At 40.8% G+C, this 19,325-nt stretch overlaps 1 protein-coding gene across 2 annotated transcripts in view; it reads right to left on the reverse strand.

Annotated features, from left to right (window-relative positions):
• The window catches only part of Amot (angiomotin), a 58,796-nt gene that overhangs the window by 18,747 nt on the left and 20,724 nt on the right, over window positions 1-19,325 (reverse strand). For both annotated transcript variants that reach the window (XM_052170926.1, XM_052170924.1), the window contains 4 exons: window positions 14,572-15,031; window positions 10,705-10,849; window positions 10,249-10,341; window positions 5,971-6,116 (listed from right to left, as the gene is read on the reverse strand). In XM_052170926.1, the coding sequence (XP_052026886.1) occupies window positions 5,971-6,116; window positions 10,249-10,341; window positions 10,705-10,849; window positions 14,572-15,031 (844 nt within the window). The remainder of the gene's footprint in view (window positions 1-5,970; window positions 6,117-10,248; window positions 10,342-10,704; window positions 10,850-14,571; window positions 15,032-19,325) is intronic.

A 19,325-nucleotide genomic window follows, 5' to 3' on the forward strand; every position in this document is an offset into this window, starting at 1 on the left:
ATCATTGTTATATACATAATACTTATGGTTCCCGTATACCCTTTGGTGTTGCACCCCTCACTGCTTAGGAATTCCTTCTCCCACAAAATTTTAAGAGGTTAAAAAAACCCTCTAAACTAGATAAATAATTTGCAATGGCCTCTATGGGTCTTTAAACTCCCATAGTTCACAAATCTAGGAGATGTCTTTTCATAGTTAAAAATAATCAATATCTCAGGGTGCTAAAGATCTTAAATAAAGACCTAGAATATTATATAGTTATAACTATGGAGGTTAGAAAATAAGTAAATGCCTTGTGTGCTTGTGTGTGTGTGTGTGTGTGTGTGTATGACAGATCACAGAAAATGTGTACTTTTTACAGAATCCTAGATTTTTTATTTTTTGATGTCTTCAGTGTTTAAAGAAATGAGGGTTCTTTTGATAAGTTTCCAAATCCAGGAGTGGCTCTCATCTTTGTGTGGGGAATGAGTTTTCAGAACCATGGATTAGTCCTTCTGAGTTGCTAATCAAACCTCATGCCCATGAGTTCCTAGAAGAAGCCATGCAAATCCATCATTTCAACCTAATTCCTTCTGGTTATCCAGTGAAGAGTCATCATTCTATCCATTTAAGTTTTCTTAGTAAATGCTGGTTCTCAAAACTTGTCAACATTTTTCCCTTTCCTTACTTTCCTCTAACCCTTGTTCTCAATTTGTCTCCTTAACCCATTATTTGCCATCATCTTTGAGTCATTTTCTCCTCACCCAAAAGTATCTGTCTAAACAACTTTCAATTTTGATTCTCCACCTTAATTTTTTAGTTAAGGTCCTTAAATTTTTACTTTGTTTGGCCAAGTCACCATAAGAGTACCAAATCATTCCTATTCAGGATAAATTTTCAAAGGAGAATCTTAAGTCAAGTATCATGGTGCAGGCCTGTTCTCTGCACTTTGAAAACTGAAACACCTCTCTCTCTCTCTCTCTCTCTCTCTCTCTCTCTCTCTCTCTCTCTCACACACACACACACACACACACACACACACACACACACACACACACACACAATTACACATACACACAAAAGGAATCTTTAAAAATCATAAGAAATGGGAGAAAGAACAGTAGGAAAGAAATCTGATAGAGAACAGAGCAAATCCTCTTGAGCTAAGTCAATCATCTTTTCCACTGCACTTCTGTAATAATTTGAACCCATTCCCAAGAATTTGGCAGATCCCATAACCTCTTCTGACTCAGGAGAATCTGATTCCTACAAATGAATACCATGTGATGGCATCTCTTTCCTCCTTCCAACAACTGTGGGTGTCTTTCAAGCTGACTTTTTTTTTTTTAAAGATAGCTATATACAAAATTAGTTTTAGAGCATCTTAAGTTGACTGTCTCAAGCCTTTACAAGGAAGTTCTTTAGTCCATCAATTTCCCATTTATAGGATGACAAGTAACAGGGCTAGTGGTATGTGAATGTTTTCCCTAAATTTCTTTCTAACTGTCCTGCCTAATCAGTCTGTGCTTTAATATTCCCATCTGTGGAAGGATGCTAACACTTAAAAGGTTCCTAAAGGATATAAAATATGTCTGTTATTGTTCTTTTTTCTTCTTTTTCTAGGCTCTGTGCACCACAGGCAAGTGTCCTAACACTGAGGTACTTTAACCACTATCTGTAAAAATATAAATCAGAGATTAAAAATATAGATATATAGGTAGAAGGAGTAAATCCTGATATATACAGGTACCCATCTTCTCAAGGATACTGAAGCTGATGCAGAAGTAAGGTATTATGCCTGTATTATTGTGCCTGTATTATATCTGCATTGCCCCTTGCCTTCTATTATGTACACATAGTCCTTTCTAGAATGTCATGTCTGTAGTAAACTTTCTCTATTCTTCTCCTTCAAAGAAGGAGTTTTATGTTGCCCCATGAGCTTTCACTAATTTTTGTTTAATCTGATTTAGTTTTACCCAGGGACCCTGCTCTAAGTCAGGGCTCACACTGAAGCAATTTGGTAACACAAGCCTGGTGTTAGCACATTGCCTCTGTCCATTGCCAAAAGGTTACTGTCCACTGGTAGATATTAAAAGACTTTTTAAAAAAGAACACCTCTGAATATTTGCTGCCTTGGGAATAAAGAAATCTCCAAGTCTCCTTGGGAATTTAATAAGCCATAGTGATAAAAAATGAATGAAAAGAGCAAACTAAGCGAGGCAGCCCCATCTCTGTTTGGTGTGTGGACATAATTTCTCCTTTTTAAAGATGTTGCCTAAAACAACTAATAATCACTATGAAGAAATCACATTGTCATGGGCATGAGAAATGTCATCTTTTGATCAAATGCTTTTCAAATGAATTGAACATCCCAGGAAATTCCTGAATGTATATGTACCTTATTCTATTGACCCTCTTAGTACACTTATAATTCACACTCCTTAGACTCCCATTCAAACTTATAACATATTCTAACTATTGTATAAGCTTAATAGAGTCACCAAGAGTCCAATCGGTTCAAAATTATAAGGGAGAATTAAACATGTAAATGTTGATGCAGACATTTTCCTCTATTGCTGGGAAGGAGGAAACTCGTGTATTACCTGGAAGATAGCAAAAACTATCTCTTAGAACAAAACAAAGAGCTTAGTAAATCTAGTAGTGAGGGGCATAAAGAGATTGGCAAATGTTAGCCCTAAGAAGAATGCTAGTAGAAATGGAGAAAAATAAGGTAGGGACATTGAGAGAAGTGGCTGAGGTGGCAATGTGACTTTAGAGTGACATGAGGATCGCAACAAGAATAACAATATCTAAATCATCTCCAGCCACTGTGATTCTGAGCAGGTGATTACTTTAGCCTCTTCTTCAGTCTGGATAGTGTTCATTCCAGCCCTAAATATGGCTCACTGCCTCTTGCAGGCATCCCTCTCACCTCCTGTTTTCTGCTGTCCTACACACGGCACTCACTAAGCAACTCACCCTCAGCATCTTCCCGTACTGGGTTTGCCAAGTCTATTTTTTTTTCCCACAAACCCTGAAACAATTATCCAAGCCACTGCTTCAACTCTGTATTCTCCTAATGTAGCAGCCGGCCAGAAGCCCGGGCTGACTTGAGGTTTGTGAGAAGATATGCCAGACATCCATGGAAACTCCCAAGTGAGGTTAATTTTGAGAGGATGGGAGGAAGCTCTCTGTGAATGTGAGAATACTGTGGCTGCTTTAGGACACAGAGCTCTTTTGACTTGTTGAATCAGTGTCAATTTCAATAAGACCCATGTGTCCCAAAAGGTAAGGGAAAGAGGTTTAGGAATGCATCATTTACCTCCTCTGGCTGTCTGCTCCATAGGATATAGACTGATTCTAAGGTCTGTATCACAGTGACTTGTGAGGGAAAGAGAATCTATTCATCTCTATCCTAGCGAAATAACACTGTAGATGTCCTGAGACTATGGTTCATAAAGGAATCTGCATTAACTTAGGAGAAATTGCAAAACAGTTCTTGTCTGAGGTGGCCCTTCTGAGGAATGCTTATAAGGGGGACTGCTGAGACCGACAGAAGGCTCATTGGATTAGAAAATGAAATGAATGTCAAGGAATGCACCCACATGAGGGCTTTCAAGAGGTGAAGGTATAAAAGAACTCAAGGGTCCTTGAATCAATACAGTTAATTCCCCACCATCTTGATGCAATGAAAACTAATTGCCTGAGTGACCCTAAACTTAAGAAACCTGAGAAAAATATTCCCCTCACAAAAGGACTGTTTCAAGAAAGCTCTTATAAATCTGATTTGTTCAATAAGGAAGAAAACTTTTTTCTCCAGAAAAAAAACTCCAAAGTTCTGAGCAATAAGGAAAATTCATAAAGCCAGACATGAACCACACAAGACATGTTTACACAGGTCACTGGCAAGTCTTCTAGTTTATCTCTGTGCTTTCCAACATGGCCTTCATTGAGCCATGTTCACCAAGCATAAGAAAATCTTAACTATCTCTACCTTCCACTCTCTCACCCTGTTTTATTTGTTAGGGTCTCACTATGTAACTCTGTCTGTCCTGGAACTCAATATGTAGACTGAGTTGGCCTTGGACTCAGAGATCCATCTCCCTCTGACTCCAAACTATTGGGATCAAAGGTATGTGCTGCCATGCCCAGCACAGAAACACACATGAGATAGAAATAATCACTAATTTTGTGACAGAACCATATTAAAGATCCTATATAAAACTGATGTAGTTTGTGAATCTAGTATTCTATGCTGGCAGTTTTAATTCTGAATAACCAAGGCCTCTTGGGGTGTTCAATCACATCATGAATTAACAGTATGTTTTTAAGATAGAGGACTGGCGAAGTATTATGTTGATTCTCTACAACTTGACATTAACACTTGGGTAAGTCAGGCTAAAGGATATCATGGATTACATGGTATTATCTCCTAGGAAACCGTTAACACACAACCTAACTCCAATGAGTCTTTAAGGCTCAACAAGAACAACAGAGGAAAATCTGTAAGTCTGGGGATCTCCAGAAACCAGGGCCATTCTTAGTGGGGACCAAGAAGTAGGCAATTAATGGAGGCGGGGAAGACATTTCTCATACAATAGCTACAATGTGATTTAGTCCTGAAAACTATGATCTTATTTTAGGTTCATAAGGCTTTTGACTTGTAAAATAGTGGAGGTATTACTATAGCTTTCCAAAAGGTTTTCACTATACAACTTGGGCTGGCCTTGTAATTGCTATATAGCCAAGTGGTTTCCTACTACAGATCCATGAAAGGTATGATTTCTCTTAAAATAATTCAAAATCCAAAATAGAATTTTACAAGGTTTTAATTTTTAGTCACTTTACACTTCATCATTGAATCTTTGTTAGAATATACTCATGCCCAAACATTCAAAGCATTTAAGAGTTCATTTTACTCTAGTACGATCACAACCAACATCCAGGATTCATTAATGAGCAGGACATCAGCAAAGCTCCCTCTTTTTCATAGTATGACAGTTTAGTGTTGCGACAGAGCAACTTCTACATGAATACTAATCAGACACATATTTAAATCATATTCTTAATAGTTCAGAGGTCCTTGTATTTGTCATGTATTTGTCAAGGAATGGCTCCACCCACTCACACAAAGAGCTGACAAATTCAACTACACCATATAATAACATTCTTTAAAACTAGTCTCTAAGCCACAACAAAGATCTTTACCAATGCATTCTCCTGACATAAACTCTAAACTCTCCCTGGGTCTTATTTTTGTCCCAGACCTCTAAAGACTGCTTCCATAGCCAAACAATATTGTCAAATTCAATAGCAAAAGATGTGGCTGTCAAGGCGCATTTCTGACCTAGAACAAGGGGCAGGCTTGACTTTCCATTGAGTATGGGGGGAACAGGACCATTACAATTGCAAGATCATTAGAGTACTTTAAAATATCTGGAATCATTCTATAGTCCTTTGAAAGGAACTGTTTAAAGCTTGGTAACAAGAAGCTTAAGGCAGAGAGAGCTAAGGTACTAGGGAGAACTTATGGTATGAAAACAGTTTATTAAACAAATGGGAGAATGGAAATTGCCTCCTTTGGCAATAATGATTTCACATTCTGGAGTATGTATGTATAATCATGTATATAAATTTGCACACATGCAATCTATGTCTTTAGAGTGGAAGAGTCACTAAGAAGTTGTTCTAATTGTTGGTCACATTCAATAGCAGAGTAACATTCATAAAGAAGAAACCACTGAAAAGTTCCTGTCAAGCAGGATAAATGAAATGTAATAGAAATTAACAGGAGAAAGAGACTCTGAAACAGAGAAAATGGACTCCAAAGATCATTCAATCCCTTATCTCTGTTCTGATAAAATTGAACGGCCAAAATTTGTCTCTGTTGGAATATTGTATAAGCTGCATATTCAAATGAATGAGACACCCAGGCTATAAGTTCCCCAACTCGTTTACTCTCTGGCTCATATGCTACCTGAGGACACCTACCTCTTCTTCCAGCTTCACTACCTTCGCCTGGGCATTGCTCAATGCCTGGTCTCGGATTTCAATGTGTCGCCTTTGGTCTTCATTGGTAGAACGGGCAGTAGCCAGCTCAGCTTCCAGCTTTTCCTTCTCCCGCTGGTTTTCTTTATCTGTGTGGACATGAAATATCAACACTGTCACCCTGAAGCTGAGTCAAAGCCTTATGTGAGCAAAACTGATAGTATATATATATATATATATATATATATATATATATATATATATATATATATATAGTGTGCACACTCCTAGCACATGGCTAAGAGAATCAAAATTTATAACATCTAGATTTTACCACTGGATTGACCACGAACTTGTCAGGTAAAAATCAATGGATAAGAAGATATAAAACATCATTAAAAAGAAAGAGGAAGAGCCATGAATGGAGATATACATGTATAGCACAGAGTAAGTCTGTCTCCTCAGTTTTGTTTTTAAAAACTGCTCTTACACTGACAAAAGAGTAACCAAGTTGAACAAAAATTTCCATCTTTGTTTCCTCTGACAATGTACCAAGGACTCTAAAAACAATACTTCATAAATCAGATACAACCTCAAATCCTACTCCCTTAGCAAGAACATTTCCTGAGATCAAGACCATGAAACATGTGCTCTTTAGGGAAAGCCCAATCCAACAGCATGCCCAATCTAACTTACTTTATCTAATATAGGCATCCATTTTACCTAAGTAATGTTTAGAACTTTTATAGTAATAAAATATGTATTTGGCATATATGTGCATACACACATACACATATTCACATGTAGGATGTGTAGGCATATATCTATGCATGTGTGTATGTATATTCCTGTGTATGCACATTTGAATAGATACAATCTGTCTTCAGAATGGAAAAGTCACTAAAAAAATTGTTCTAATTGTTGGTCACATTCATACTCAAAGCAGAGTAACATACATAAAAATGAAACCACTGACAAGTCTTTGCCAAGCAGGATAAATAAAAGATATTAGAAATGAAGAGGAGAAAGGGACTCTGGAACAGAGAAATGGAATCCATCTCTGCTCAGAAAAAAATTAACAACCGAAATCTGTAGCAAAACGTTTACCAGGAGATGATGTAGCAAAATGAAATGGCATTCATCTCAGCCATGTAGCAGTAGTTCAATAAATATTACAGCTCTGAGCCTCAAATCTATAATGCTCCATTTCAACAGGACCTTGATTCTAGCTTCTGCCCTGCTTTGACTGTCCCTGCTTTAATGTGAGAAGTAGTTAGGTCATTGACAAGTCATATCTTAATTTTTTCTTCTAAAGGAGAACAATGGAACTTCTGGCTTCTAATACAGCATAAAAGGAAGTTAAAAATTGAGACTCCATATTATCAGAGGTTTAAAAGGCTGAATGACAAAAACAATTGAGGAGAGATCTATAGAGAGCCCTCAGAAGTGAGGTTCACTGGAAGAGGTTTTGCCCTCAAAGTAGGAGACAATTGGACAGGGGATCACAATTTAGCAAATTAGAAGTCTATGAGCCAGTACCATGGAAACCTGAAGCTGGTTAAGAAACCCTGAACTATATCATTGATTAATTGCTGGTGGCTCAGTGTGCACAAATGTGTGAGCTAATTCCTGCAAGAGGCACTCATACTGGAACACCCACATTTTTAGAAGTTTTGCCACCAGGTGTTCATCCAGATTCTTCCAGGAGATCAGAAAAAAAAAATCTCCTCGTGTTATTTGCAGCAGGGTGTGTGTGTGTGGGGGGGGGTGAAGAGACCATTATGAAATATCCCAGAGCATTTTGTTCTTCTCAACAAGGCATGCCCTGAGGAGAAACTTTTACCAGAACCTAACTTATTGAAATATTTTGGATACTAAACTGTCTTGAAAAGGGATAATGTTTATTTTAACATGTTCCAGGCTGGAGACAAAGAAATACCCTGACTCTAGGTTCCGCTGATCCTAGTAAACAAGAGTAGGGATTGAGCCATATCTGTAAGGCCCCTAGTCCAAAAGCACAGACTCACTGAAGCTAAAGTCTTAAATCTCAGAGCTAGATCCCATTTAACTTGTCCCACACCTTACACCACATCAGGAAGGAGTATTGCCCTCTATAATGGAAGCACAGGTAACATTATACTGTCTTGTGTAATCCATTTTTCTTAAGGATCCTATGAGATAATGTAATGTATTTAAATGAGCAAAACATGAAAAAGTACCAAAGAGTGTGAGAATCATCACCATGATTAATGATGAAAAAGAATCAGAGAACTTCAAAATATGTCTTTTTAATTAAATGTGACTGCTTTTTTCTATTAGTTTTTTAAAATGTGATGGCTAAGTGTTACCAGACCTGTACGAGTAGTAATTTTGTTCCTGAATTTAATACTAAAGTAGAGTTACAAGGGACAATGGCATATACAGTATGTCTCATGTTTTCCCAGGCACCTCTCCTGTGACCTAAGACAAATCTCATACGAGAGACTCAAAGAGTTTAGACTTGGAAGTGGAGGTGGTCTTCCTTTAAAGACCTTGAACATTATCTTCTAGATGCCAATTTGGCCTCATTTCCCACAGACTCCTATCTGAACAGATGTACCTTGAAAAGAAATGAATATTTGCTGAATATTCACTACATATCAGGTATTGTGCTAGCTTAATCGTCAGAACAAGGATATGAGGTACTATTCTTTACTTCTCTATTTTGCATACGAGGAAACAGGACTTGGAGAGCAAGCATGACTAATTTGCAAGCACTCCCGGAAAATGAGAGGTGGATTCCATACTGGAGCTAAGGTTTTTCAAAAGAGCCTTCTTTCTTCTTCCTTCTACAGTTTCCATCTTCAAGGGCCCTTTGGATGCCCAAGGGCACAAGAAATAATGAGGTCAAAAAGGCATGCTCTCTTCTCCACGTAGTTTTAGAACCACTAACAGTATTTCACCCTGTTGTTAATGCAATTTTGCTTAGTAACTAACTGAATTTGATAAAGCCAAGACAGAGCTTGGAGAGTACCTGAAATATCATTTCTTCACACAGAGGAGTACAAGACTAGAAGATTCAGGGTTTAAGAATCCATATGTTTTGTTTTATTCTGGGAGGCCACCACCATCTTCCTGCCACTGAACTAGCTTCCAGGGTAACAGTGACACCACAAAGGCAACTTCACAATTTACCCTCGGTTCTGATGACACCAGAAAAACAACATTCCTTGCTCTTAAGACTACTGACAAAAGAACAGGAGGCTCCGGGCCAAGAGGAAGAAAAACTGTTCTGAAGCCAGAGTACAGCAGAGCAACCCAGTCAGGGAAGGGAATATTGTAAATGACGATCAAACAGACTTGTAAAAACTAACTGGAAACTGCACAGAATGACATGAAAGGGTCATTGGAAGACCCAGTAAAAATAGAAGAGACTGACAAGTCCCCACCAAGGACTTCAGTGGGAGTTGCGCTGAGGGAGGCTGGGGCTGGGGCTGGGGCGGGTTGGGGGGGGGGGCAGCCAAGCTTTGGCATCTGTAGGAACAAGGACAGTTCATCTGTTCTCAACCCAATTCCTTCTCCCAGTGGACTCCATCTACTATGAAGTTTTTATTGCTACTTTTATTATAGCAATTGGAAAGAATTAGGCATTGTCTAGCTGGGTGGAGTCCATTAGAGACTCGATAAAGAAGAGGATTAATTCATTGTTACAGTCCTAGGAGTATTTCCAGACAAAGGAAACACTATTATGAGGAAAGCACAGCTCTGCCCAGTCCCATACCCTCCAACTCTGTAATCAGAACCATGAGTTCAGGTCATAGCCAAGGCTCTTCCTTCTCTGGCTATCCTACAATCTGCCAGTGGGTAATAATATGACACAGCAATAAGAGTTTAGTAGGTGAACCCGTGGCATAGGCTGGGGATTTCAAACATTAATCATTGTCCTATATGTTCATCCCATCTCCCAGAGCCAGCATATGGAATCGCCTATAATAATCCCTTCAGCATTATTGAGGACAATATTCCCCAAGGTCTTTTCTTCAGCTAGCCTTGACAATGGCAGGAATTCTAATGGGTTTTCTCTGACTTAGTATGGAGAACACTCCTTTGATGTGACTAGAATTGTGGCAGAAGCCTTCTTGGCCTTTCATGCACTAACAGGAAAAAGATACTCATTCTCTCCTGGTTGTTCTAGAAGGCTAAAGTGAAGAGCCAGACAACATTTTCATAAACTTTACCTCCATCCACACCTGTTACCACTATGCACCCATTCATGCCTGCCTCTGGAGTTTGCAGACTTACGTTTGGCAAAGAGCTGAGAGATGGTCTTCCTGGTGTCCTCGGACCCCTCCGACTCCTTCTCTGCCAGCTGCTTGTTGGCAGTCTCTAGACGGTCTGTGGAAGGTAAAGACAATTAATTCACATGCTGTCTGCCTTCTAAATACTGGCCTTTGGCAAAAGTCAGCATCGGGTTTGTTTTGTTTTGTTTTGTTTTGACAAACAGGGGTAGGTGACACAGTCCCGAATTTTCAAAGGTGAATCTTAAAATAATACAAGAGCTACTCTAAAGCAAGAGCCAGATTCCAGGTCACATGCTTTTATCCTCACTGCCTAGGAGGGGAAGGCAGGGGAATTGTGGAATCTAAGGTTGGCTATGTTGTAAGTCCGAGGCCAGCCTGGATTGTGTAAAGAGACCTTGTCCCCAAAACAAACAAGCAAACAAGCAAACAAAAGAAGTGAAGTCCACTTGCCACTCACCTCTCAGGTCTCGGTTGAAGTCATGCATCCTTCTAATCTCGCCCTCCAGCTTGTCCCTCATGGCTTTCTCCAGAGCCTCTCTTTTGGAAGATGACTTCACCAAGTTCTCGTATGCCTCTGAGACCCGCTGGATTTCTGTCTCCACCTTAACATCAAAAAGGAAAGAAAGATGGTATTGATGCTAGGAGTTGGATGGAAAGGACAGTTTAGAAGCATGCATGCAACTCCTCAGTGGCATCTTCTTGCAGATAGATTGTAAGGTCAGTAAACAACTCAAATGCTTCATGGGATTTCCTTAGGACAAAAGCAAAGTCTGTCTTCCTTGATAAAATAGACTTTATACATGATTTTAATTTCTAAATTATTTTCTGAGTTTAATTTCTACATTATTTTCTGATTTTGAAAATATTAATAGTGTATATTATATAGCAATAACTTTATTTTGAAGCCCTCAAAGGATGTCTTTCTATGCAGGTCTCTCATTTTGTCCTGACATTTGCCTAGGCAATGTAACTTGCCCCATTTTAGCATAAGAAAGTAGTTAAATCACCCATCCCAAGTACAGATCAACAGCAAATATGAACCCTAATCATCAGCCCAAATCGTCAGCCTCCTGCAGTATAATTCAATTCCCTTTTTACAACCACTTAATCAAGGGTCAAATAGTTAAGAAGATCTGATTAAAGTGAGCTTCATGCAAACTGGAGTGCAAACATGCATGTTCTCCTTGCCTTCAAGGAACTTTCAGTATAATCAAGTCAGAGAATACAGGGCAAACTACAGCTTTAAGAATACAAGGAATAATGATAGCTATAAAGCTAAAAGAAGGAGCAAAGTTATCCCTGGTTGGGGGAGGGGAGGAAAATAATTTCAGGGAGAGATGGCATTTAGAGTTGGATCCTGAAAGCTGGGTTGGATTTCAATGGGCAGAGGTGAGTGGAAGGGTATTCTATTCTGAGTAAGCAAATGCATTCCCAGAATGACCAGGAGTCTAATCTGGCTGGACACTGTGTGGTAGCCACAGGGAAGCTAGAGGGATGTGGCTGTGAAGATGGACTGAAGTCAGGTCAGAAACTGGTTTTAAATGTCAGGCATTTGGACTTTATCCCATACTCGCCATAGAAGTCAGTGGGAAACTAGTACAGATTTCTAGCTGAAAGTTAGAATTTGTGTTGTTTTATGACACCACTCGGCAAATCTTATAAAATGAGAAAGAAAAAAGAAAAACAAAGTCTCTTGTCCAGAGTTAGACAGAAACAGGAAGAAAACAAGAAATTAGACTCCAGAGTCTTGCAACCAGTACAGCTCCAGTGCATGTGGAATAACCGAAGAGCTTATTTGCATATAATTTGTATAAGACAAATAAACCCCATGGCCTATTAAGCAATTTTCAAATTAAGTCTGACTCCTCCAACCACTCTGCATTTCTTCTCAGTTTTCTACTCTTCCTGAACAAAAAGCTCAGGGTGCTTTAGGGGGGGTGAAATAAACAGGTGCCCCAATTGAAGGTGGGGGAGGGGAAGGGGGATTTCAATCAAGTCCAATTCCAGCTGCTCCCATCTTCAAAATCCCGCTGGAGACAGGACCGCCTGCAAACAAATGAGGCTTACTGCCACTGAAAAGAACAGACGTGAAAGTGGTTTTCTCCTTGCAGATGGCACCAAGATAGCAGCACAGAAGGTGAAAACTGGTGAGTGGCATTTAGAGACAAGAACCGCAGGGCCTGTGGTTGCTGGAGCTTTCTCAGGAAATTCAACTGCTGGAGAGGAGAGAAGAAACACTTCTTTTGGAAAGAGCAGGCCCAGTAGTAGTGTTGATGTGAAAGAAGCAGCCAAGAGAAAGCAAGGCTTCCTACTTACAGCTCAGAAGGCCACACCTAAAAAGACAGTCCCTTTTCTCAAAGTGCACAGCCTGCTTGTGAAGGATCTGGTGCTAACCATTCCCCTTCCCCTTGTGGAAATACTGTCCCCTTTCAAAGAGCTGTGTAATGAAGCCTTCCCAGAAGGGCAGATCCACTGGCTGGGCGTGTGTGAAGGAAGAGGTAGAAGTAAGGGGGCGTGGCCATGGGTTTCCAGCCTTGCTCATTTTCCTTTCAGTCCTCAGGAGCCTGCTGTGTGTTTCATTTTCCCCCCTAACTCTACCATCTGGTATGCACCTTATTTTCTGTTTCTAATTTCTTCTTCTCCCCTACCTGTCTCTCTAACTCAACCTTGGCTCGCACTGGGCTTCTGCAGACACGCCAGCTATGATGATTGTACTTCTCTGACGTATTTCTGCACAAGGGACAAACAATCAACAAAATTCCGATTCAGCTACCTGCACTAGAGTTTCCCAACCCATCTCCTGGTGTCTGGTCATCAGGGATCCTGTGACAAGGAAGATATGAGCTCAGTCACGGGTGACTGTGTCAAAGATAAGGCTAGGCTAAGGCAAATTAAAAGTTAAAGGAGGTCTAGCCCGTCGAATGGGGTTTCTAGTCAATGAACAAAATCTGTGTACAGCATGAATGTGATGTGAGTGAGGGATATTGTCAAACTGAGAAGACAGAAACTATAAAATGAAGGAAAAGTAATAGCTCTTAATCCATCCTGGGAGGTCCCGACCAGATTTGAGTAAAGTAAGAAAGGGGGGGCATACACACACACACACACACACACACACAAACACAATGTAACTATGGAAAAAATAAAAAATAAGCCCTCTTCTCCTGTAGGCAAAAGATCTGGTATCAGTGAATTCTAGGAATCGAGCAGGCCCCGTTCCTCTCATCTCCTAGGGACAGAACTGCTGAACAATACAAAGCAACCATTTCTCCATCACCACCTTCAGCCTCATCTTCCTGGAACAGTTTGTTAGGAGATCATGTCACATGAACTGCCTGATTGACAAATGCTCTAAAGAAACTGCCACAGGCATAACTCACTAAGCTGAGGTTTGGGCCCGGGGCGGTGGGGGGGGGGGGGCGGCGCAAAGCAGCTGTAGCAGACAATGGGTATAGGGAAACAGGGAAGAATGGGAACTGGGGACACCTTTTTTTTTTCTTTAAAAAAAATTTCCTCTGCCTATGACTGTCACCTGTCACCCAGCTGTGATGCTAAGCCCCCTTTGTGTGAGCCCCCTCAACACACACACACACACACACACACACCAGAGAAAAAGAGCAGATGTTGAACTCGTTCTGTGGTCAAAGACCAAAGCAAAAGCAGGGAGGAGGGCCAGTATCAAAAGAATTAAGAAGAGAACTCCCACAAGGAAAAGCACTGTCAGCCTTTTCATAAACCATACAAAATCTCAGCTGGTGGGATTCTTCTAGTAACTATGTAGTGTGGCTTTATATTTTCGAGGCAAAACTCATATGGGGAAACCATAATCAAGACAAAGGGCCTTTAAATGCAGTCAGGTTTTTCCACAAACACAGGCCTTACAAATATTGTGAAGAACTATCTGATGACTTTTTGAATAAAACAATCAACTAAGTTTGCTAGGGTTACAGAGTATGGGAAATAGATAGTATATTTCTTTTAGTAAAAATGTAAAACGTTACTCCTCTCAAAAGAAAAGGGGGCAGAAAAAAGACCATATCGAGTATACATAATACATTGATAATACATTGATAATATATTGCTCACTCGTTTAAAATTCCTATAAAATTTTCACCGTGAAACCCAATGTTTCATATAATTAATGTATGATAATAAAGATAATAAACTTAGTTATCCTAGACAGAGTTTTTTTTCTAAAGTTTGACCAATATCCGAAGAATAATCTCAACGATCTATCCACACAGATGCAATCTTTATACAGGTATTTAACAAATCCCACTAGTAAGATTCAAAGAATTGAACTGACCCTCAGTGGGAGCCTTACCTTCTGCAGTCTTGCCACCTTCTCATAGCATCCATCCAACTCCTGCCGCAAGTTGCGATTCTCATCAGAGAGGATCTCAACCATCTGCTGAGCTCGAGAGACGATAGCGAAAGGGTCAGCTGGCATGGGCTGATAAGAAGCAGACTGCTGAGCCCGAGGCATAGCTGAGTAGGCTTCTCCGGGCTGCTGGTGCTGCACTGGAGTCAGGCTGGCCTGGGCGTGGCGGTAGTGGTCCCCCTGATGACTCTGATTCGGAAGAAGATGCTGCTGATGCCTTGACAGGTGAGCAGAGTGGTCACCTTGGTTCGAGACCAAGGCGTGCTGACCAGAAGACAATCTACCGGATGGTGGAGACTGCAGCAAGGGCAAGCTGGAAGCCCCAGCTGTCAAGGAAGAAGAAGGGCTGTGAGGCTGCGAGTTCCTGGCTGACAAAGACAGCGAGGCGATGTCCTGTGTTGTCCTGAAAAACAAAAAATTCAAACTCTGATTAAATTCACCCTCAAGGCACAAGGAGCTGCCCCCCAAAATACAGGTAAAATGAGAAGCAGGCAGAATTAGATCCCCATCAAAGACCTCGAGAGTTTCTTCTTACCGATACATTTTGTGACTCTGTCCAACTGCTACTGCTCACTAGATAATGTGTGCTCCTCTTGAAGGCGAAGCCAGCTTAAGTAGGAGAATCTTAAGATGACTATCTCCACATTCATTCTCTCACTCGTTTAAAATTCCTTTTGTACAAAGTAATGCTCATGTGCTTGACTGAAAACTGAACCTGTCTGAAATAACTTTACGTATGTGACCCATCACATGCAAAGACTTCAATTTAAAAAATGTTTACTGGCTTCTTTCAAACAGGCATTCCACCGCCTTTCATCTACCCACCTGTGACTACCTTGGAGAATTTCTACACTCAAGAATTACTTAAGAATATGAAGACGTTTACTAAATTTAAAGGCACCAAATAATTAATAACATATGAAGCGGCAATATGAAGACTTGGGGACACAAATCCCCAACTTACTGCTTATAGAATGGTTCAGAATGAAAACTTTGGTACACTAATTTTTGGTACCTAATTATTAGACATAAAAACGTCTCTGAAATCCCAATAAAGGAACTTTAGAGACTTTTTTTTTTTTACTGTGTATTGGCTGAGCAACCTTGTTCAGTTCATTAATAAAGACAGTGGGCAGGTGGTTCAGTGGTTAGGAGGTAGCTGATCTTACAGAGGACCTAGGTATGATTTCTAGGACCCACAGAACGGCCATGTCCCATCAGATCATTTGCTGTGTTCTGGTAGGCATCAGGCATGCATGTGTAGCATGCGTACAAGCAAATTACCCACACATATAAAATAGATCTTTCTTTAAATTACATTATCTTCTGGGCATGGTGGCCTTTAGTACCAACACTCAGGAAAAGGCAGAGGCAACAGTTCAAGAGAAACCTGGTCTACATAGTAAGTTCCAGAGAGGCAGATTTGCAAATGAATTGCAAAAATACTGGGACCTTCACATGTTTTGACTCTATTAGAATTTCAGCTTCTTATATACCAGAGAGGTATATTTGCCCTGTTAGTATCTTTGAGATGGACTAACCTGTTAATCTTTGTGCTAATTTGCATTAATTCTTGATAGAAGTTGGACAAATGACAAGGAGCAACTAACTTCTCACCACCAATCCAGACACTCTAACACACTGCTCTTTCATCTTTTCCAGTCACGAGTATCCCCAAGAGCTCCTCCCTGTACAACCAAATCACTGCAAATATTGGCTCATGGACTCATCCAATGACCTCGATACTCAGAAAAGTATTCAAACCTGTTTAAACCGTAGCGTCTGTCCAGAAGTCCCTTATGTGCCTATAGCATACCCACACTTGTCCAATTTTATACATATGTCACTGGAAATCATTGTTTAATATTCAAGAATCATGCAAACAACTAGAGTATAGAAGACTTGACAAGCTATTTAAGACTACGACAGGAAAGTTGGTGCCATATATAACTTTGCTTTCCAAGAGCTGAAAACAGTCAGTTGTTCTAAAGCCAGGGAGTGGCTTATGGGTTTACGAGGTGAAGGGTTCCTATTTTCTATTCTGTGGACATTCAATTTCCATACAGACCAAAACAACTATGGGTTCGTTCCAAAAGCTGTTTTAATTAACTTTCAATATAGAGATAGAATGTTCTGGGATTTGGGACGGGGTGGGGGCATCGTTGAATCTCTTGGGCAGAAAGAGGGTCTTAAATTTCATATTTTCAAATCCTGCTTTCAAATTTTAAGAGGAAAGAAATCACTCTACTATCTTTTGCCTCTGTTCCTGGGATTTTGGAAGCCTACTGCCTGGGAGATGTTCTCTCTGAAAGACTGAACACACAGTTTCAAACCGAACACACACTTTTTTTTTTTTTGGTTTTTCAAGACACAGTTTCTCTGTATAGCCCTGGCTGTCCTGGAACTCACTCTGTAGACCAGGCTGGCCTAGAACTCAGAAATACACTTGCCTCTGCCTCCCAAGTGCTGGATTTAAGACATGTGCCACCACTGCCTACTGAATACACTTTCAAACTGTGCTACCCACATACACATAAACACACATACACACACACACACACACACACACACACACACACACAGCTCCCCTGAGAGCTTATCAAGCAAAATGAGCCTTTCCCTCACACAGGGAGGCATCTGCCTCCCTCCTCCCTGAGGGCTGAATGGCCTGTCAAAGCCTGGACAGTGCACAGCTTCTCAGGGGTCTAGGAAAGGATACTGCAATTTTTCCGGAAGGTCTCTAGGGTCAGATAAGCCCAGGAGGAAGATAAGCAAAAACAAAGCAGCTGGCCCTGGACTCCCCAGGCTACAAAAGGAAGCAGAACACTGCGGTGTTGAAAAAACCTTCAGTCCTCTGCTTTGCAAACAAGCAAGGGCTTGGGTAGTTGGGGGTGGGAGGTGGAGTAGAAACCCTCTGGGCAAAAGAGCTCCATCTGGGCTCCAGCATCTGCCCACCATCAAAAGGCAGGGCACTGTTAACACTGGAATGAGGTTCCCTCTGAGTCCAAGGGGCTCTGGGAAGAAGATACAGGTTGCAGAGAACTATGGCAATATGTCAGGGGAAACAAAAAACACACTAAGAGTTTACTGAGAGTAAATAAGAAAAGAAAGAGTAATGACAGTAATAAAGGGGCAGACAGGAAGGCAGAAAGGAGAGCATTCTACAGGTTCTCCCACCCCACAGCAGCTGGAATCGCTCCCCACTGACACAGCTAACTGGGAACAACAAGCCACCACCAGGAGACAATAGAATCACATGATCCCATGGACAATCTGATCAGCCTCCCTGCCTGTCCTCCCCAACTCGGTGCTCCTTCCTAAGACTCTAGGGTTACCAAAACGAGGATGCGGCTGTCTATGCAGGAGACCACTCCTCAGAAAAGCTGCACTGAAAGAAAGGACGTATTCTTAAAGAGAACTTATAAAGACAAAAGGGGAGGGTAACCCCCGCCCCCCCCCCCACACACACATACACGTGTGCTTGCAACAAACACAGAGCTTTCCACCTCCTTGACTAGGGCCCCCATTCTCTACCAGGCACCTGCCAACACGGGTGGAAACCCACACACATGCAAGCGCCCCTGCCCTTCAACAAACACTCTCTTCAGAGCAGCGGCCGCCAACAGCCTACAGCCAACTTCTCCCCACTGAAATGGTGCCTCTCCCAGGTTCTGGGATGGTGAATGTGACTTGCGGAGCAGCTAGTGAATAATCCCGGACCGCTTCAATTCAAGCGCCCAAGGGGCCCTGTTCTGAACTACAGATTTAGGTCACCCTGAGATTCTGTTCAAAGAGCATTTCAAGAAACCTCAGAACTGGGCATGATTTCAACAATTGCAAACGGGGTGACTGCTTTATAAACAGAAATAATTTAATTTTTTTTTTACAAGCATCCAATTGGTGTCTAAACCAAGGATGCAAAAAAAGTTTTGCACTTAGAAAGACAAAGATTTAGACGTTAAATTTTTTTTTCACATGGTTTGGCCCTGTCTCCCATCTGGAGTTCTGAGCATTTATGCTATTTATTTAGTTTTAGTTTTGTTGTTGTTATTGTTGTTGTTGTTTTAGTAGGGAGGCGCACATAGGGATGATGAAGTAATCAAAGGGTTGTTTATAACATTTTGTTCATTTTAACAGCAAATCTCAACATTTCATTGACTTTCCAAAGGCAAATAAAAGTGACATTTTCTTTTAACAGCAGTTTGTTAAACACACACACACACACATAACTTACTTTTCATCCTGATCTGTCATTTGTAGGTTCAGAATTTAAAATGTAGGCTCATCTGTCTATCTCTGTTTCTGTCTGTCTGTCTGTCTTGCTGTATGCTACAGATTCTTGGGAAGATATGCACAAGCCTTATAGGAAATTAAGAAGGAAAATGTGTCTCTATCTAAAAGTAGGTCTTCTGAAAAGCTGTTGGACTGCCTCCTTTTGCCCAAGATGTGTCAATAGGTGCCACTCCCTGGACCCAGGGCACGCAAACTCTTAGAGACAGAGTTTGTCTGATATATACCCAAACTTCACATGGAACACCTCTAGCTTAGACAATGTTATTCCTTTAGATTATCAATATCACACTGTTCCTGTCCCATACCCAAACAACTGTTGGCATATATCTCTTGGTCAAAATACTTCCCAACGGCGGTGGGAGGAGTTCAGAGGTAAGGCATTTGCTTAGAGTGCTGGAGGCCCT

Source organism: Apodemus sylvaticus, chromosome X, assembly GCF_947179515.1.
Source record: "Apodemus sylvaticus chromosome X, mApoSyl1.1, whole genome shotgun sequence".
Classification (NCBI taxonomy): Eukaryota; Metazoa; Chordata; class Mammalia; order Rodentia; family Muridae; genus Apodemus; species Apodemus sylvaticus.